General features: G+C 47.3%; 1 protein-coding gene across 1 annotated transcript in view; it reads left to right on the top strand.

Annotated features, from left to right (window-relative positions):
- Positions 1–21,879, top strand: part of DOCK3 (dedicator of cytokinesis 3) — a 181,873-nt gene that overhangs the window by 75,044 nt on the left and 84,950 nt on the right. Inside the window, exons 13-15 of the mRNA XM_078612853.1 lie at positions 654–801; positions 3,802–3,890; positions 16,008–16,133. Of these exons, the coding sequence (XP_078468979.1) occupies positions 654–801; positions 3,802–3,890; positions 16,008–16,133 (363 nt within the window). The remainder of the gene's footprint in view (positions 1–653; positions 802–3,801; positions 3,891–16,007; positions 16,134–21,879) is intronic.

Below are 21,879 nucleotides of genomic sequence, written 5' to 3'. Positions count from 1 at the left end.
AAAGTGCTCTCTGTGTACCAGAGGTCACCTCCAGGGATCTCAGAAGTAGCTCTGTGGTCTTCAATTCGGTGGGCTCTTCTCTAGCACGAACAGTTGCACTGATTTGTGGGAGAAATGAATGGACCCTACGTGGCATGATTTGACACTGTCAACGCATTGGAATCAAAGTATTCCTTGTGGATGATAATTGTTTTGGACAGAGCGCCCCTTATGCCAGGGCATCTCAGGGCACTTTGCACGCAATGAGTGACTTACGTTACATCTAATCTCGAATGTTTGAAAGGGCACCCCCTCTGGCAGTTGTCCCTGTGCAGCACAAGGTGACTGGGCAGCTGGCCTGTAAACACTCGGGGACGGTGATGGCTCACGGGTCATTTTCGAGTAACTTTTCAAATTCGGCAAATTCGAACCCTGACGCCGCCACGGACTGTTTTAACGTGCACCGTCAAGCGGATGGCGTGTATTTTACGGTTAATGCACCAACAGTATTAACCGGGGCGGCCTGCCGGATCGGGAGAAGAACTCGCCCACCGCATCCCCCGTGTCTAACTGCGTCGACGCAGATTCAACCCGACATCTCTGCCCCCCCCCACCCCTCCCATTTTTTGCGCGTGGTGGTGACGGTGGTGGCCGTTGCTGGTGTGTGCTGTCAGGCCGAATGCTGCCCAACGACTCGAAGAAGGGCCCGTCGAACGTGCACTACCGCCGGCCCTACGGCTCGGCCGTGCTCAGCCTCAGCGAGTGGCTGCAGTCCGAGTCGGAGTGCCGTGACGAGAAGGAGTTCGTCCTCAAAGTCTACACGTACGTGCCGCCCACCGGTAGCCGGCTCGCGGGGCGACGCCTGCCTTGTCCCGCCCACGTGGCGCAAGCGGGGCTCAGCCGCGCCGCACTACGAACCCGGTGATCCTGGGTTAGACTCCCGCTCAAGGGGTCAACGCCAGTGATTATTATCTGAACCGGTTACGGGTTTCCCCTCGGTCAACTCGGCTTTAAATGAGCACCTGGTGCGGTGTGTGGTAGACATCGCCCAGCAGGAGACAAAGGCGGCCGGGCGTGGTGCTGGCCACCCACCCCCTCGTGTGCTGTGCTGGCCTTCATAGGTGCTCACTAACAGCACTTGCCCCAAAAGTATGTTCAAGCTATACGGAAGATCTTTGTCTTGTTGCCATCAACATAATCTTCATCATCTTCCGTGGTCAATCCACTCCTAGATGAAGGCCCTCATCAAGGCATCATCATCCCTCACTGTTCTGAAATGCGGTAATCCACCCAACACCTGCGTATCTTCGCTACATCTCTGCTCCATCTCCGCGGGGAACGTACTGTTTCGCTGCCACTCCGTTGTTGCTCTCACCCACGATCCATCTTCCTCGCTAAGCCGCGATGTCTTCTGCCCAAACCCACTTTCTTTTCCTGACGTTTAATGTGATTTCTGTGACGTGCGTGTCGTCACTAATCCACACCTTCCTCTCGCTGCCCCTCAGTATAATTTCGAACGTGCATCTTCTGCATACGTCTTTGTGTACCTTTGGGCATATTTTCACATTTTCATCACAAGTGCCCACGTCTCTGACCCATATTGTTACTGGTAAATGCGCAGCGATTTTAAACTTTCGTAAAAAAAAAAAATCGGTAACGTTGCTTTTCATCATCGAGTTCAGCTTTCCAAAAATCTCTCCAACACCACTCTCATCAAAACACACCTATCTCCCTTTCGATGGTAATGGTTCAAGTTCAAGTCGATTTTTTTTAACCATGCAGTGAGAACTCAAGGGACCAGGATGAGCCTCATATGCAAGAGTGATCTGGGTCACCAAAATGACAAAAGAAAAGCATATAAAGTTGCAACAATGAAGCAAACACATCAACAAAGTGTTGTTTCATGACTCGGAAGTAAATTGGGTTTGCACGGTGTGTTGTTCAGCATCCTGTCTGAAGTTTTGCCCCACGGCCTGGGAGCTCATCAAGGAACTGAACAGACTCCATAGCCAGCTCCTGAGGAAGCTCCCGGCATGTGGAGTGGAACGTCGGACGTCATCCCGAACAACGCGCGGCTTAACCTGCAAGTGCATCAGCCGGAGAATCAGCGCAACAGCGAACGCCTACGCAGTGGATAATTTTGTGTTAACGTTTGGCTTACGTTTAAGCAACGAGGTGGTCTGCGATCATCGCCATTGGTGCCATCATCACCGCTGCTGTCGTCGTTACCACGGTCGCCAATAACACGCTCATTGCTTGTGGATGCCTGCGCCCTAATTAAGTTGGTGCTCTGAGGCTCACGCTCAGCTGTTTTTATTTTTTTATTATCTCCGACGAAATTAGAGCAGTCAAATAAATTCCGTGAGATCTCTACGACAAAGAGCCCGCCATCTGGGCTGAGGATTAAGTTTTGCCACGGGGCATCCGGTAACTGTCCAGCTGGGTGCGAGCGGCCAGAATGTATTGTTGTTAATTCTTGGTGTCGGGGTTCCTCCACCTGAGATTTGCTTTTCGCATTCACGTAGCCAGCGCTGACGTTTTTTCACGTCGGGGCCAGGTCGCTTCTGAAAAATAGCCTTACCTGGTGAAATAAAATCATTTGTAGTTTATAGTTTGGAAAGTGAGAGTGAAACAACACCAGGCTGTCTGCACGTGTCACGCACTGCCACACGTGACAGCTGCACAAGCCCAAGGGCCCAAAGTGCCAAGCGGCCATCAACAAGCAGCACAGTCAAGTTCTAATAGATACGTATTATCGGTACGTTTCGTGGATCGAGCGAGGTTATAACACGCAACTTGGGAAAAATAGATGATGGGAGGGGATTCCCAAAGGCAAAAAGTGCGAGTGAAAAGGACAGAGGGAATGTTGTGACCCGCAGTGCGGTGGCGGTTCAACGCAGTGCGGTGGTTGAGAGGTAGCGGTCGGTGTCTGGTGGACCCGAGTCTTCAACGTGGGTGGTAGGAATCAGTGGGGGCTTCGTCACAATCTTAAATTGTGTTTCGATTAAGTTATTATTTTTTCAATCTCCCGTGAATCTAGTGCCTACGTTGGCTGCGCGGTTCATTGTAAAAAAACTCTATTCAACATCCGCTAATCGTAAACAAATGATCATCACACCTACAACTCGGCGCAAGCATCGCGAGCGCAATAATCCCTCTTAACTTAAGGAATTGTTGCATCTTCTTAGGTTTTTTCGGTAAAGTCACGTAGGTGAAAATTTTAAATTAATAAAAGTAAAATAAAAATAAAATAAAAATCACGGCGTTTCGCAGGCAACACAAGCTTTGTGTTGCCTCCGAAACGTCGTGATTTTATTTTTATTTTACTTTTATTAATTTAAATTTTTCACCTACGTGACTTTACCGAAAAAACCTAAGAAGATGAATGCTTGCAGTCACGAAAGCTTCAAATCTAGAATTAATCGTTGCATCGTTGCATGCCGAGTCAGCCACCCACCTGCTGGGCATGGAAGAGCCTCAAGGAGGAGGTACAGCAAGTTGGTCGCTGTAATGTAGGTGCAGCAGCGGTATTTTATCGTGGTCTCATTTTCCACGTGGTTTTTGACTCACCCTTGAACGAGTCCCTGGTTCAGGGTAAACATCAGCACTGGGGTGGCGTGGTGCTTCGTTATGGCATTAACAGGTGCCCGCTGAAGAAAGCACTTTCCCCAACAGTCCAAAGAGACTGTACGGGGGTGGGTGTCTTTCGTATGCACCCTAACAGCACTTTCCACGGCAGTCGATTACGAGAGTAAACAGAGGGTTGTTTTTCATTTGTGCGGTGGATGCTTTATTTCGTGTTACATTTCCTTTCTTTCCTAGGTGCAACAATGAAAACGAGTGGCATCAAATCCAGGACAATATCATAAAGAAATCCAGCACCAAGTACAACCCAGCCTCTTCCAATTACGGTGAGACCTGTTCGTGATGCAAAGCAACATTATCACATTACTTACAGGAACTGATCCAATTATATACACCACCGATGAGGTCCTTGAGATCTTGTGATCTCCTTATTAGTATTCCGAGGTCAAGGCTCCTTTCCTGGGGTGATTGGGCTTTTGCCAGTGCAGCTCCAAGACTATGGAATGCGTTGCCTCTGATAATTATTAGACAATCAGAATCTTTAGTGCTATTTAAATCTGCCCCTGAAAACTCACCTTTTAAAAATGGCTTTTCCCCCCATAGTTTTGGTCGTTTGCGCTGCTGGCTCTGTCTTATTTCCCTGCTTTCCATGCACGGTGGCGAATTTGGATCCTTGCGTGAAATGCGCCTTACAAGTGAACATTATTATTGTTGTTGTTTTTAATGTCATCGCTTCGTTGGCCACTCGTGTCTCTCGCGTGCCGAGGATGTTTTCTCGGTTCTGTTGTCGGATAATCCAGGCCTCGCCGTGCTGCAATTCTGATTGTGAGTGCAGATGCACTCACTCATCGGGCCTGTCTTCCGCAGAGCATTTGAAGATTTGCGGCTCATTTTTTGAGAAGGCAAAATGAAATGAAACAAAAACGAACGAACAAAAATAATCATTATTGTGCATCACTGAAATCCACAGGAAAAATAAACAAACAACCACAACAACCAATTCGTTCAGGCTGCCTCTTTTTTATTATCAAAAAGTGTAGGGAAAAATCCGTTGCACAGTCGTTCATGGAAACACATTGAAGAGTGGTGTTGCCTGTGGCAATAGATCGCAGTGCTACAATGTCATCAAAAAACATAAACTTCCAGTTTCTTGTTTTTGTTTCTTGAGTGTCAAATCATTTTAAATCCAAATAATAATTCCTCTTTCTTGTGTCTGGCATGACACATGGACGGTTTTTTTTATGTGCGCACGCACACACACGTGGGTAAGTCACTTAGGAGACTTATCCTGCGGTGAAGTGACTCAAGAGTAAGCGGTTGGAACTGTGTCGCTGCGTTGTGCGGAAGCGTCTGCTTTTTACCGGTACCTTCTGTGATGTCTTACAACGGCGTGGAAAAAAAACTGCTCGGGACGCGGAGGTTGAATAATTGATAGGGTGACGAGGAAACGAGAGGTCGGGAAGCCGTCTCGTGGGACGGCGGAGTGAGTGGTGGAAATCAGCAAAGCCTGGCTCCTACGCAGCCAAGCATATCAGCCAATTGGCACGGGGGCATTCGCTCAAGGGCTTGGAGTGTTGCTTTTGATGCAAAACCACAAAGGACTTGACGTGTGAGAATTCGATTCTAAATTTTAACCGTTATTGTTTTCTTCGCAACGCTGCCGCGTGAATGTGATGGCACTTTTGGCGTTCTCTGGCCTGACACTGGTGAGACTAGGACCTGATGAAGGCTGTCTCTGGTGTAGGCCAATCAGTTTCAAAGTCAATGCCCATCTATTACACTGGTCAACAAAAAATAATAATTCTGGCCTGGACTTTTGCAGCTGTTTTAGACTAATTTCAGGGTGCTGATTCCAAATCTGATCTCAGATTTGCTCTATCACATCTCATTTTTATGCTATCGGCATACCCCATTTTCATTGATTTTACCCGAAATTAACTCTGTCACTTATGATTGTAAGTTGTTGCGAGTCAGTGACTGCTTTAGTGTTAAAATATGGTGCTGTATTTTTAGGATAGTGTGTTTATAATATAATTGTATGTAGATATCCACATTTATTTAATATTTTTCTTCTGCAGTTTTCATTGAAAATGCAATATTTGATATCTCAAAACCTGATGTGATAGACAAAAATTTATGCCAGATTTGGAATCAGCACCCCAAAATTACATTAAAATCGTTGGAATACCTTATGCCAGAAAAAGTGTGTTGACCAGTGTTATCGAAGCATGTTTTTGTTTGCATGCTCACCACAAGTACTTGCGGTGAATGCAGGCGTGATTCCTTGCAAAAGGTTTATAATTGGTGTTTGAACATCTTAACAACTGTTTTATTGGCACAAAGGGTACAACTTATTCTTATTTTTTCACGCATTGGTCATCTTTGTAATTATCCAGGCGAGTGCATCATACTCTGTCGAAACACTGAAGAAAATTACAGACGATTGTGTTGTTTTGTACGATTTTTCGTGATGCCGCTGTGTCCTTTTAACGATGTTTGAAAACGACTTGCTGACTCAAACGCTCGGCGGCTGTCATTTGAAGGATCGCGTGCGGATGAGATGGTTTCACATCTGTCTGCACTTTAGTCCAAGGCTCGTCGTAATTTTAATTTGCTGCTGCTGCCTGGGACATCCTTAAACACCTGCTCCATATGGTGCTCCGATATGTGAACTGAAAAGTGCTTTATAGATAACAGGCCTTGTTATCAGTCTTGTGCCTGTTTCCAGTAAAGCAGGGCGGTGCAGGGATGTCAAAAAAACATAATCAGGCCATCCTGGAAGAAACCTGTGCAATGTCAGTTCTTTTTCCCTCCGCTTTTTTTTAAGGACCGATTAAATCACCGAGATACGAGCTGAGTAATGGCATCGCAGTGCCCTCCCCCCGTGCCCTCATTTCAGCTCGGTAATTGGCCATCGTTTCCCCCCCGCCAGCCTCCCGTTGGCCTCCTTCTCCGTGGTGTCAGGCATAAAATGAGTCCCGCGGAGGTCATTTTTCACGACCGACGATGGAGCAAAACAAAGCCTCCGCGGGTTTAGGCTCGCGGAAAGCTGGCTGCATTGACGCAGCGGTAGGGGTGGGGGGGGGCGGCTGGGGGAAATATGATAACGAGATTCCAGTGTGGTCACGGGTGCTGTTCGGCAGAACGGGAAAAAAAATGCTCCTCGCGACCGCCTTTGTCAATGACATCCATTTTTCGACGTTTGTCCTCAAGTGGTCATCTCGGGCTTTGTTTTTTTCCTGTCCCCTCCGTGACCGATCAGCAGGAGGCTTAGTCGATTAGGATGATTTGCTGTTAATCTCCAAAGACTTTGACTTTGACCTTACCTCAGGTGAGTTGTTAGGTTTTTTTTTGTGTGTCTAGAGGACGTCAGTCCTGTGTCTGCTTATCGCAACTGGCTGCCACCTTGTCATGCATGGTGTTCAAGAGATAAATCCAGCCGTCGTTCAAGTTACGATTTAACAATAAAAAAAATGCACGTGGTGTTTGTGGCTGAAGGGTAATGTGACTGCAGCTCCCAGCTGCTGTGGAACACTGCCTTTGAAGTGCTCTTGTGAAAGTATTTATTTGGGGCATGTTTCCATCGCGGGCGTTGTTCGATTTTCTTATCTGGAATTTATATAGTTGAAGACTTGTCCACTAAAATGTTAATGCTGTGAATGGAAGAAAAAAAAGAGCGGAAATGTATTTTTCTAATCACATAAAATATTGTATACGGTATCATTTGTCAACTTTTAAAGCGCTTCTGACACAGGATGTTTGTAATTTTAATAACTTCAATCTAATTTCTTTTCAAATTGTCCCCCGTTTGTTTTATTTGATGTAATCCTGGAGAATTTTAGTTTTTACAGGATTTTGTTCAATATCTGCCTCCCGACTATAACACAATGTGTACAACACCTGCGTTGTAGCAGCCGTTGCGGGCATGATGTGACGGAGAATTGACAATCTCAATATTTGCCAACGCAAGCGATAAAAGCAGTGGCGTGAAGATGCAGTTGCTAAGGTTTGTTAGTATAATAATAATAAACATCAAATAATGTTCCATCTGGCTTGAAATATCATCATCAGCCGTAGTTAATCCACTGCTGGATGAAGGCCTCCCGAAGCCTCCGCCACCTCTCACCATCCTGCGATAGAACGATCGACGAAGCACCACCGGCACACAGCTGATGTCATCACTCAATCTCCTCGGTGGACATCCTCACAGGCACATTCCACTCCTTGGCTGCCACTCCATCCTCACTCTTGATCATAAGCCAGGGGCGGTTTCTTCATTAGGGCGATTGGGCGACGCACCACCAATGTCATTCAACCACAGAGTCACGCTAGCCGTCACTGTCAGCCTCTGGATATAGTCCAATCAGCGTCATGTCACGTTCTGTGGAGTACCGCCTCTTTTTTGGCGATTTCACTCCGGCTGAGAATCGCCCCGAGTGTTCCCATAGACTTACATTCAAAGAAGTTTTTTTTCGAACGGGGGCGCTGCAATGCATTCTCTATGGCTTCCGGGAGGGCTCGCCTTAACGTGCTTACGTCATCATACGTGCTAACGTCATCATAGGTAAGCACGTTTCATCCAACAATATAATTTATCGCCACCTAGTGGAATCTTTAATAAATAAACTTGAGTGGTTTGTTTTAATAGTGAGTATATATACAAACAAGATGTATTGTAAGAGTCACTTTATTTTTCATTAATATTAAAGAAGTGAAGTTGCCTTTACATGCTTAAGCTGTTAATTTATTCATTGCATGGGTGGGCCTTATCAATCATCCAGACATTTGCCCCCCCTGAGAGATTTTGCAGGAGCCGCCACTGTCATAAGCCACCATCCCTTCTCGTCTCACGTCCTTCCCAAGCCCACTTCTGAGCAGTTTTAATGATGTCCTCAACCTGCGTATGTTTTCGAATCCACGTGCTCCTCTTTCTGCCTCTCAATGTAATTACCGAGCATGCATCTCTCCGTGATTTTGTGCAATTTTCAGTTTTTTATTCATCCGTTTGTTTTTGTTCGTAACCGTATGTCTGAACTAGGTCATCGTAGGAAGTAAGAACTGATTATAATGCCCAGTTTCCTTTCATTATCAAGTCCAGCTTTCCAAACGCATTCCAACATGCTCTCAACCACTGATTTATTTTCTAATTTTGAGTCCAGTCCACGTTCAATAGCTCTCCCGGCTACGCACATCCTGCTGCGTGTTCTCTTCATGTGGGGAGCGGTGGCGCAGCGGTTAGCGCGGCTGCGATACGAACCCAGCGACCCGGGTTTGATTCCCGCTTATGGCCAACGCCTGTGGCGATTATCTAAACCGGCTTTGGGCCTCCCATAGGTCGACTCAGCCTCAAATGAGTACCTGGTGCAGTGTGTAGTAAACATCGCGGTATTGGCCACCCACCCTCTCGTGTACCGTGCCGGCCTTCGTAGGTGCTCGCTAACAGCACTTGCCCCAACAGTCTGTTAACGCTATACGGGGGATCTTTGTCTCTTCATGCGGCACACACGTGGTGTCTTTATCCAGGAGGTAAAACGGACATTTTCATTGCATTTCCATGATAACATAATACAACTTTTTTTCATTAGGACAAATAGCTTTTTGTGACTTTACATGACCGTATTATAATGTCCATTTTATGTATGACCAGGCCTCTACGTACAATGAATTGCTTTTAAAGCACACTTTGACATATTCTAATACCGTAAAATATATATACTGTAGTTTTAATTACTCCCGCGTGCATTATCTATATGAAGATAATAATTCTTGAAAATCGCATTAAACTTAATCTAAGGAACTGGAAACAATGTGACTGGGATCAAAAAGCAATTATGACCCTTAATATTCAGTCACGGCAACGTCGTGTGATCCACACTCATTATTACTTTTCCTGCTGCCATCGTAACTTACAATATAAATCTCATGCCATCGTAACTTACAAATATCCCCCCCACGTAGCCTTATTACAGACTGTGAGAATAGGTTTTCCCCTTTTTTCTGGCAACAAAACAGGTGTTGAGACGTTAAAACACCAAACTGAAACCTTTTACAAGGAATCAAGTCTGCATTAACCACAAAACTTGTGGTCAGAATGCAAATCAAAAACATTCTCTGATAATGCATGCATTGTCTTTGAAACTGATTGGTCCAGACCAGAGACAGCTTTCTTTTGACCCTTGTCTCAAAACGGCGTTAGACCAGAGGACGCCAAAATAAAATCAACTTGAGCTTATTTCAGACTGTTGAAGCAAGCGCTGTTTGCGAGTAGCACCTATGAAGGCCGGCACGGCGCACGAGAGGGGGTGGCCGGTATTTACACATCGCACCAGCTACTCATTTGAGGCTGAGTCGACCTAGAGGAGGCACAGGGCGGGTTCAGATAATCGTCACCGGTGCTGCTGGTGGCCATGAACGGGAACGGCAATCGGTTCGCCCGGTTCGTGGCGCGGTGCGTGAAACTGCCGCGCCACGAACCTGCAGTGCTCACGCACGCAGACTCCCCTGTGACCGTGTGGATTCTGCAAGTGACCTTGGTACCGGCGGCAAACCGGACGAGGTGCAGCGACGCATCAATTCCTCGGTTAAGAATTCTGTTTTCGATTAAAAGCTTAATACGAATTGTTACGTTCAGGGTACGTTCGTCGAACACCCAGGTCGCCCTTCCAATTGATACTCATCCTGGCCTCTTCAGTCTTCACCTTTCTCTTGGTTCTTTCGGTAAAGTCACGTAGAAAGAAAGTAAATTAAATAATAGAATACGACGTTTCTATTGCAACACAAGGAATCGTCATCAAGTAGAAAAACAAACCTAGTGAACTTAGAAATAGAATGCAATACAACACAGAGAGTCGGCTAACACAACAGTCAACACGCTACCTGGTTGATTACATTCTTCCAAAGATTGCTAAATTTGAGAGAGAGACAAACACAGACACGGAGACACACAGACAGACACACAAGCAGAGCGAGACAACACAGAGACACACAGAGAGGGATAACACAGAGAGAGAGACAACACAGAGACACACAGAGAGGGACACACACATAGAAACACAGTCTCTCTACGTGACTTTACCGAAAGAACCAAGAGTCATTCCTGCAGTCACGAAAGCTTCAAATCAAGTTCTCACCTTGTCAAACAAAATCAACTTGAGCTGTAAAAGTTTGCCGATTATTTTAGACTCACGTCCGCTCCTCTTTGTGCGGCGCAGTGGCGTAGCGGTTATGCTATAAAACGTCAACGATTTGACTTACATATGTACAATTTCATTTTATATTAGGGCAGTGTTGTTGTCAGTGTGCTGGGTTTTCACTCGCATGAGACTTCTTGCTGTGAGGAACGAGTCTTCCCCGCTGGGCTACCCTGTCACCCCACCACCCTGCCACCCCACCACCCTGCCACCCTGCCACCCTGCCACCCTGCCACCCTGCCACCCCGCCGCCCCGCCGCCCCGCCACCCTGCCACCCTGCCACCCTGCCACCCTGCCACCCCGCCGCCCCGCCGCCCTGCCACCCTGCCACCCTGCCACCCTGCCACCCTGCCACCCTGCCACCCAGCCACCCAGCCACCCTACCACCCTGCCACCCTGCCACCCTGCCACCCCGCCACCCCCGCCGCCCCGCCGCCCTGCCACCCTGCCACCCTGCCACCCTGCCACCCCCGCCGCCCTGCCGCCCTGCCACCCTGCCGCCCTGCCACCCCCGCCACCCCCGCCACCCTGCCACCCTGCCGCCCTGCCACCCTGCCACCCTGCCACCCCCGCCACCCTGCCACCCTGCCACCCCGCCGCCCTGCCACCCTGCCACCCCGCCACCCCGCCGCCCTGCCACCCTGCCGCCCTGCCACCCTGCCACCCTACCGCCCGGGTGTAATGTCGTCTATGTGCGAGCTGCTCACGGGATTGGCTGATGGTCCCACAGCAGCGCTGCTGTTTTGGCATTTCCACCCAGGATTCAACGTATTTGTCCCACTTCTCCGCATGACTTGGCCTGATTACCTAAATTGTCTCTTGTCTTATTTTTTATTTTATTTCCAAGACACGGACATGGGCGGGGGGGGTCGCTGTCAGTACAAAGCACTCTTGTCTGATATTGCGCAATAGGAGGGCCTCACACAAAGAGACGTAGTGACTTTCGGTGGTAATCGCGAGACATTCTCGACGACGTTAATTTCAAAAGGCATTTGCTGTCCGTTAGAAAAATAACTTACGGTGTTCATTCATCATAGCGTTGCGCTTCACAAGGATGACGAAAATAGCAAGCATATTCATTGTGTCTGTGATCTGTATCTCAAATTTAAAATTGTTTAATTTACAGGACTGCGTGACTTTACTGATGGATGAAGGCCTCCTTCACTTTGATGTCAGTCTTAGGCTTGTTTGACCATACTTCACCACGTTTTGCCTTGTGCTGGTTGGTAATGTGGGTGGGGGGCAGAGCAGAACAAGGACTGATGTTATTAAATCTAAATAATCGATTCCTACACAAGCTATGCATTCGAAGGCTAGCCATCAAACAAAGGCGGCCACTGCATCGCATGATTTCAGATGCGCTTCTGCAGCTGTCTGGAATGCTCTTCCTTCCGATATTAGAAATCCACTGGAGCTATGCATTTTAAAATCATCATCGAGATTGACAAAATAATTTATTGAAACTGATTTTTGTGTTTAGCTTGTTGTCCTTCCCCCGCGCACCGCCGATTAGCACGGTTGGCTACGTACGGTGCGAAAGAGGTTCAACAAACATACATACAACCTCTCCAAAATGACTGAAAGCATTGGCATTCGTAGGCATATGACCAACTTCTCAGAAATTCATCGCGTGCATAAAATGTGTGTAATTAATTACTTTAATTCGTTGGAACGTATGCGTCGTTAATTGCCTGCAGAATAGCATTTTGAACAAGTCAATATGTCATTAACACACTGGGACGTGAACCCAATGGCCTGGATTAAATTCGCGGCCATGGCTAACAACCGCCTGTTCGCCCGTGATGGCCTCGGCTGTGCGAGTTGTAAACGCGCTGCCCACGGGCACCGCTTGAACCTCTAAAGACACCAAACTGCAGCGCAGAGCTCAAAGCGTACCAACCAGTCTTTGCATCGCCACTCCGTTTGTGCAAGAGCAGTAGCAGAGAGACAGCTTGCGTTCAATCGCGTCAAATATTTCCGCGCCATTGTGGAAATCGCGATTCCACAAAATTGGGGGTGGGGGGGGGGGCAGGGGGTTGAGGGGGGGCGAGATGTTAACTCCCTCGCCTGGTATGCAGGAGATCATGGGTTCGATCCCGACCCTGACGCCTGCTGTATAATTGGAGTTTGTGTGTCTCTCTCTCCCCGTGGTCGCGTGGATTTTTCTCCGGGTCCTTCGGTTTTATTCCCCTCCCCATTTAGAATCAACAATCACGTATGTAGAGTATTTGGCTGCTACAAATTCCCACGTGATACGCCACTTCACTTGAGCTATCGTTTGTGATAGCCAGGTCGCTGCTTAAAAGAAAAGCTGTATACCTCAGTGGTGCCTTGTTAAAATAAAAAACATAATCATTTGGTGTTACGTTTTGTAAAGGTGCTGGCCTTGTTTCTGCGTAATAATTGAGCTCATAATGTGCACCACGTGACAGCGGCTGCCTTGTGCTGCACCTGAGGAATATGTGAAAGTGACAGGCTATTAAAAATGAAACTGCACATATGGATTGGGATTTCGAGGCTTCCCTTATCCCCAGCACTCGATACATCTGTTGCTTGCTGTCGGCCACATCGACGGTTACAAATGTTCTGTCATTGCGCACCAACATAAACGCTTATTTCCTCCATAAATGGAAGATGGACTCTCCAAACTGCGAACGCTGTGAGGTGCAATCCCCAAGGCGTAGATCACCGATGACTGCCCGATTCAGCGCGCGTACTCTGGTGGAACGAGTGGACTCCACTCAGATACCACCCCGGATACTATAGAATGGGCGTAGAGAATAAAATAAAATACAATCATCGCCCGTTGCTTTTCTTCAAATGCCGTATGACAGAAAGTGATTTTTGTTTTACTGAACACATTTTTCAATAAGACTTTGGCCCTAAAATAAAAGCTATTTAATGGGCGACAGATGTATGTATGTTGAACTTCTTTTGCGCCGTACGTAGCCAACCGTGCTAATCGGAGGTGCGGGGGAAGGGCGACTGCGGGGGCTCGAGGGGGAAGGGGCTTCCCCTGTTAACATTTCGCAGTGATGATTATAATAATGTAAATGTATAAGGCGACCTTTAAACAATAGATTATTCTAACTCCGTGCCATGTAAATGAAGAAAATAAGTGAGAAGTAACCGTGGAGAGATAGACTAAAGAGACGAGATAAATTAGCACGGTTGGCTACGTACGGTGCGAAAAAAGTTCAACATACATACACACGAAGCGACAGGGAGCTTTGTTAAATAGGTGGTGGGGTTCTTCAGTCGGGACTTAGAAGTCTCCATCGACTCCCCTCCCCCCGCCGGCTCTGATGAGTCCCGGCGTGCCCGCTGACACCGTCGATGCCCATTGTGATGACGTCCACAACGTCACGATGATGTTGCAATGTACGATGTGAGGGAGGATGTGGAATGAAAAAATATTTAACATAAAAAAATGAGAAGTCAACGACGTCCAAGAGAATTCCAGAGCTTGGGCGGCTTGCAGACAAACGCGCGGCGGTCAGCCCACGGTCGAAGCCCGGGGCGCCGTTGCGCTGAGCGGTGGCACGGTCGGTCGGTGAATCAACGAGTCGCATTTTACATTTTCACAGAAGAGTGTTAGGGGTTGTTTATTTTACGCCGCTGTTAGCGTCCATGCGTACGGGGTTTTTTTTACTCGCACTCAAAGAAAAATAATATCGGCAATGAACAAACCACTTTGCGTCAAAAACAAGTTACTTAACATAACATTTGAGTCGGCAGTGGTGCTGGCCCGTTCAAGGCCACGAGAAGAATTGACTGAATTTCTGGGATATCGCAGCCTCTCATGGAAACGGCGGTCACGTGGACCCATGTATGTACGCACAAGGCAAATACGGCGATGGATTCTCGCACGCCATAACGCAAATGCCGGTATGAGTGACGAATCGAAGCTAGTCGGAAAATCGATACGTCATGACACTCCTAGTCAGGCGTGGTGGAGTACGCAACTTTGCTTGCTGCTGCTGTAAGAACTGCCCAATCATCACGACACTAAAGCAACAACGACAACACCAAAGCATTCGTAGCTTTTATGTAAAGTTCCTAAGGGACACCATATCGATTTGGTGTCATACACTCTTGCTATTGTGTGGCTTCTCAAAAAGAGGTCCGTCCAATCCCTCTTAATGCCTCAGTCGATACTCACTAAACAGCCAGGTTCGCTCAGCGATAGAGTGAGTGGCATGCAAGCAGAAGGTCAAAATTCACAATAAAGATTTTTGGGGTTAGATCGCGTAACCCTTCACCACGCGACACAGTCAGGAAGGTTTGTCACGTCAACAAAACGTGCCAATTAGTTACCACTTCAGCCCAACGGTGTGTTGGAGAGTAAATCCACAACATTTACAATGTGGACAAAGCTTACTGGCTGTGTCGGGTGGTGGAGGGTTACGACACATTTTGAATAATATTGGTAGTCTTTGGTTTTTTGGGTAAAGTCACGTAAGGTAAAAAATTAAAATAAATTAAATCACTTTACCGACAAAACCAAAGAGTATGAATCCTTGCAGTCACGAAAACTTCAAATCTACAAATAATATTGGTCACGAAAGCCTATGTCGAGGGTCATAAGTTTGAAGTTCTGATTGGGGGTTGACTCAACCCATCATCCGTCCGGGGTCGATAAAACCGAGTGCAACTTTGTGTGAAAGTCAACAGTAGTTTTCCGCTATACATATATATACTCTCGCCGTCCCATCGTAGAAATGTGGAATTTCTGCCACTGCCTAGGGGCTGTAAATATGAGATGGTCACCGTTTCATTTCAGCGGGAAATCCCTGAAATACGTTTTTTATTTTAATGTTCACCAAATCACCGAACAAAGTGGTCCTCGCTAAAGGCCACTACGGCTGCAATGTGTCGTTGCCTTGTGCTGTTGTTGTTGTCGTCGTAGTTATCTTTGTTGTGATTGTTGTCATTGTTGTTGTGATTGTCGTGATTGTTGTCATTGCTGTTGCCATTGTTGTTGTCGTCGTTGTCGAAGTTGTTGTTGTCGACATTGTTGTCGTCGTTGTTATTGTCGTCGTTGTGATTGTTGTCGTTGCTGTTGTCATTGCTGTTGTTATTGTTGTCGTAGTTGTTGTTGGCGTTGTTGTTGTTGTCGTCGTCATTGTTTTTACCATTGTCGTAGTTGTTGTCTGTGTTGTTGTCGTAGTTGTTGTTGTTGTTGTCGTCATTATTGTCGTCGTTGTCGGTGGTGATCGCTGACGATGTTTGGCCCCTTCTCGTGTCCCCAGGGCTGATAGTGTCACTGCAGATGCTGCATGGAGAGATGGACCAAATGAAACGCGAGCACCCCACCATCTTTACCCGCGGCGTGCCTTTCGCAAGGAAACTCGGCTTCTCAGACGTCATCATGCCAGGTCTGTACGCACGTCCGTTGCAGGCAGGTTGTGTTGCTGTTTCTGTGTTGTTGTTTTTTTCGTTTTGCATGCATGCGTGTGTTGTTATTTACTGTCCGTGCATCTGCTGCGTGAGCAGGAGGAGGAGTGGTAGGTAAAGCATTCCACGTCAGAATGTATCCACCAGGGAGCTCCTTGTGCCGGGGCCGTGTGCTCGGCTTTATTGTTTTGAGAATCCATTTTGTTCAGGTGCGTCGTCCGCTTGCGCTGAATACTAATGGGGCATTTACGCTTCGCCCGATCTCTCTGTGTCCCGGCCCGTCCACCGGTTCTGGCCGAACATCGACGCCCAGCCCCCCCCCCCCGCGCCCCGCATTAAAACGTGTGAACGCGTTTACGCGCGCAGGACGTGCTGTACCGGAGCGGATTATCTCGTGTCTTTCTTTTCTTATTCATTCCCCTCTCTCGTTCAACGCTAATGCCAACGATGCTTCACCAATTTGCACGTTTTGCCTTCCAGTTGGCCCGATTAAATAGCAGAGGAGCGAGTGAAATCGCAGCATTTGCGAGCGGAGTCATCAACACAATTGCTATTCTCTGTTTGGACATTTGCGCCAAGCGGTAGGACAATCTGCGCGCAGAGTGTGGTTACCCAAAAACGGAAAGCAGTTCATCGCCCTGGCTCCGAGGACACAGTGACCTTAGTTTAACCCTGGCGATGCAGGCGTCAAATTGTTGACTTGGCCATTATTGTTGCCATTTTAAAACAGTTTAAACAACTGGGCAGCTATCGTGAAGAACTTTCCATTTGTAAATTGACATTTTGCCCCATTTTTTCATGGTGGTGGGGGGGAGTGTGGAGGGATATTACTACGAGAGCAAATGGCCACTCTTTGTTGCGTTGAACATTTTAGGGAAGGCCTCCTCCTGCATTGCCACGAGCGCTTCCAATTAAAAATAGTGCTTTTATATTTGCCATTAAGTGCTGTGATGCTGCGGTGCGACCAACTGCACTGCACAGAAAATGGACCGCCTGCTCTCATTATCTGTGAACCAAATTAGTACGAGCAAAATCTGCGTGGGATGGAATCCGACATTTTTATTTATATATTTATATATCGCAGACGCTGTTTTAATCAGCAGTCACTCCCGCCTGCTACGTCCGCACTCGTTTTACCAAATAAACACCTGACGCTCGTTTTGCGATGTGCGTACGAACACGTCAAATGCGCACTTGCCAAGCCTCCAGGTACCCTCGTTCCTCCTCCCCTGAGACATGTGCACACATCGTGTCGCACCCACTTGACGGAAACTCCCGCACACAATGACAGACATCTCCAAAGCAGCCTCGTGGAGTGTTAGGGCACGTGATGTTAGCGGAGCACCGAAGACCCAATGCAGAAGAAAGACCCAACGCAGAAGATCCCTGGATTTGATCTCCCACGAAGCTCATGGTGCACCCTAAACCGCATCCACTTCACAAACTATGGCAGTAGATGCGGATACCCGATGCACAAATGGAAAATAAAGAAAACTGCCTGGTGTGCGACTGTGGTCATCCAGAACAGACCGTATGGCGTACAGCGACGCAATTTCCCCCTGATCCACAAATACGAAGGAGACGTCACAGCGATGCCCTTCGCTCCTCCTGACGCGGTTATCCACTGGCTTTACCACCTGGATGTAAAATCGTAGTTGTTGCTCTGCATCTACATCAGCAGCCGTGTGAAAGAAGAAGACCGAAGATCGAATACCGTGGTGCTCGCCATACCACGGGAGGATGATGGGTGGGGTGAGCGCCGCACATGGCCACATTCGTCTCCTTGGTGGCGATGTTTACACGCAGCACCGTGGTACTAATTTAAGGCTGTGTTGACCTGGGGGAGTCCCTTGGCCGGTTTGGGTATCGCTCACCCACTGATGTTGGCTGCGGCCAGCCACGAGCCCCAAGCTGTTGGGAGTCAAGTGCAGTGCTGGAACCACTGCCTCCCACACCAACAAAGACGAAGATCTCCTGTGTAGCCCCCACAGGCTGCTGGGGTAAGTGCTGTTATCGAGTGCCCATTAAGTCCGGCAGGGTGCACGAAGAAGTGGTGTGGCCATAGCACAACGCCCGGCCGCCTTCGTATCACGTGGCGCTGATGGTTACTAACCACACGCCGGGTGCTCACTGATTCAGGCTGAGTCAACTTAGAGGAGGTCCGTGACCAGTTTAGATATTCACCACCGAAGTGGCCCTTGAGTGAGAAATTTAATCTGTGGGCTGCCGGGGTTCCATAGCGCGGTGCAAGAATCGCCGCTCGAACGCCCCACGCAGACACAAGAGCGAACGCTTCACTGCTCCACACACGCACACACACACGGACGATCGCTCCACTGCCCCACGCACGCACACGGACAATTGCACCCACGCCTGAGCAGCGGCGACGTGGCCCTGGCTGCAGCGCGTTCAGAATCAGTATTTGTCCTGCAGGAGGAATCTGATAAGCTACAAAGCTCTTTTACAAAGATGTCCAGTAGTGGCATGAGGCCAGAAACGTTAGAACAACAGATAATGCAAAAAACACGACAATAGTGCAAAGTATAGGGAAGGTAAACAAATCACTGAAAAGTATACAAATAAAACTACATTGTTTTTTATCTTACCAGGTAAAGCTCATTGAGGTATGAAATTATTTTTCAGAAGCAACCTGGCCACAAATGATAGCTCCATAAAGTTGCCTATCACGTGGAAATGTATAGCCAGAAAGTAATAAAAAATGATCCCAATGGACGTTCTCCGCTTGTTGCAGAGGTTCACGGTTCGCATCCAGCGGGCAGCCCCGATTAATCCTGCCGTGTGTGTGTGTGTGTATAAAACGTAAAAATATGCTCCTCCCGCTTCGCAGCGGATGTTAAAGATCCGTTGCGGCGTTCGGAGGAGTCGGCTTTGGGCACTTGCTGGTGTCACGGTCCAAATTTGCCGAATTTTGAAAAAATTTCCCTGCAAATTACTCCATAGGAACGTACCGTACGTACCAATCGCCATGCCCTACCACAAAAACTTGGCAGGACCATCATTAAAAAGAGTTATGAGACTCAGGCTTTCCTATTTAATCAAAGCATAATAGGAATAATGGCACACACACACATTTACATCCCTTGGGTTTAAGCGGAGACTGTAACCTCCATGGTGTAGACGGTTTTACTCCGTCGCTTGCGCGTGTGAATGTTCTCATTGCCGCACACATGTACGTACGCGTGTGCACATAATGCGTACATGTGTGTACGTGCGTGCGCGATGCGTTAGATCCCCGGCGATCAACAGCTCGCTCGCACCCCACCTACGCGTCTCGCATGCAGCAGATATCCCAGCATGGCACGGCTCTGAAACCCATTTGTAGGTAGTGGACGAGGCATGCCCATCCCCCGATTCTGTCTTGTGTGTGTGTGGACGCGGAGTCTGCTGAGAATTGCTAAGCTCCGCGGGAGCGTTCGGTAACGGCACCCATCTGTCGTGGATTGGAACCAAAAAAAACATCTGAGATGAAGGAGTCAGCGTTATTTTAGGGCTTGAATTTTCCTTTCCAAAAACAGCATTCACTCGTACAGCCCGTTAGTCAATCCACTGCTGGATGATAACATTTTTTCGTGCACCGCGATCGCCCATGCAAGCATTATGCAGACTTCGCGACCCTACCCGCGACATCAAGCGCATGTCGGGTAATTTGAGCCCGGTCAAACCTTGATGCTTCTCTGCTCTGTACCCCGACGACGCTGGACATGACCTGGGTGTCATCTCCAGCGAAATGTCATGAGAAAAATTGCCAGAACGTTACGTGCGTTTCAACCTTAGGGTTCACTGAAAAAAAAATCTAATCATTTAGCGTATTTTCCCACGTGACGACTTTATTTGATTGGCCGTGTCGGTTGCCGGAGGGTAGAGCTGAAAATCTTAATGATACCTACACGATCTACCCCAAAAGTAAATAATGACATATATTTTAGAATGCATAATTTATTTTTTTTTATCCACAACATATACCGGATACAATTAAGAAGGATAATTGGAATTTGAAGAAAAAATTCTGCTTTAAACTTAGTTTGGTCTTTGGTGATTGGTATCAGACGACTCGCACACACATCACGGGTTGTCAGCTCGATCAGACACATACAGAGAGGCTGTACCAGACCATACCCAATCAGCACAACACTCGATCTACACGGCCAGTGAAATTAACAGTGGAGTCTTTTATCAATGCTTTGCTGAACGAGTTGTGGGGGGTTGTTTGACCACACTTCACCACGCTGGTCAATGCGGCTTCGGTGAAGCGTGGACGTGGGGATGTATTAACGCAGCACAACAGTGGATGTTTTCCACTGCACTGGCCTCTGCTGCCAGCACTGAGCCCCGTGGCGGCCTATGAGCGGCAGATTTCCATTCTGGGCACCCATCCAAGCACGCTGCAGGCTCACGCTTGTTTAGCTTCCAGAGTCAGTGCCGGATTATATTTGCACTATGTAACACGATTTTTGCTCCTGGGTAGTAAGTGTTATTTCTTAATTGCTTATGCCTCAAAAGTATAGAAAATGGCTATTATTCCCCACAAACTTTGCTTTTGTGACCAGGACTTTACGTGAAGGAATGACACATGCACACGTTTTCTCATTGAAATTAGGTACATTTCAAAATATCACTGTTCTGGTCACAAAAGTAAAGTTTGTGGGGAATAATAGCCATTTTTGTGTACTTCTGAAGCATAAGCATTTAGAAAATAACACTACCAAGGAACAAAAAAGATATATATTTTTGTTACACAGTGAATTATCTTAGTAGCAAAAGTAGCTACATATGTAACTACGGGCCCTGCACTTTCAAGGGCCCTGCACAAGATTATTTCAAGCTATCAATTCCGGTTCAGTGATTCTGCACTTGCTCTATTACTATAGTACTATACCGCCTTGAACTTTTATGAACGACTGGGTGTTTAAGGTTAGCAATTTGTCATATTATCTGGCTGTATAGCAAATGAAAAAATACAATTACTTTACTATGCAAGTAAAACAATTGTTTTTTAATATTTAAGTGTTTTTTTTTATTTAGGGTCCCTTTGTAACATCTTCTGGCAAATTGCCCGATGATGCTGGATGTAATTACCAGCGAAACCTCGTACTCAAAAATTGTAAATGTTGTGGATTCACTCTTCAACACACAGGTGGCATAAAGTAGTGAACTATTTGTCTTTTGTCAACGTGATACATTTTTTTACTAATTGGCCATGTCGGGTGGTGGAGGGTTACAACACATTTATAAATAACGCGATCTAACCAAAAACCTTTATTATGAATATGCTACAGGCCCCGCACTAACTCAATCTGCCACTGTCCAGAATATAATTAGATTTGACACACTTTGGGTGATTTAGTAATTTACCCTCGAATGTTTAATCCCCGTCAGCCATCGCTTGGACCGCATTATTTAGGCATTTGCGCCTCAAGTTGCAATTAAGTAATAATAATGCGGCGTTAATACCGCGGACCTCTCTCAACAGTGTGTTTACAGCACGTGGGAGAAGGTGTGGGGACATTGGCTCCCACAAATGGCACCATCGGGGGTGGGGGACTCCGCCAAACTGAGAATGCGTGGAGGTGCAAAACCATCGGGCTGCCCGATACAATGCTCGTACCCTGGGGGAACGAGTGGAATCCACTCATCTAACACCCCAGATGCTGCGGAATGCCCTGAAAAAAATGTATAAAAATTACATCTGTAGCCTGTTGGGCTTTG

The sequence above is a fragment of the Lampetra planeri genome, chromosome 40 (genome assembly GCF_965212315.1).
Source record: "Lampetra planeri chromosome 40, kcLamPlan1.2.h2, whole genome shotgun sequence".
Taxonomy (NCBI): Eukaryota; Metazoa; Chordata; class Hyperoartia; order Petromyzontiformes; family Petromyzontidae; genus Lampetra; species Lampetra planeri.
This window is presented reverse-complemented; position numbering and strand designations above follow the sequence as displayed.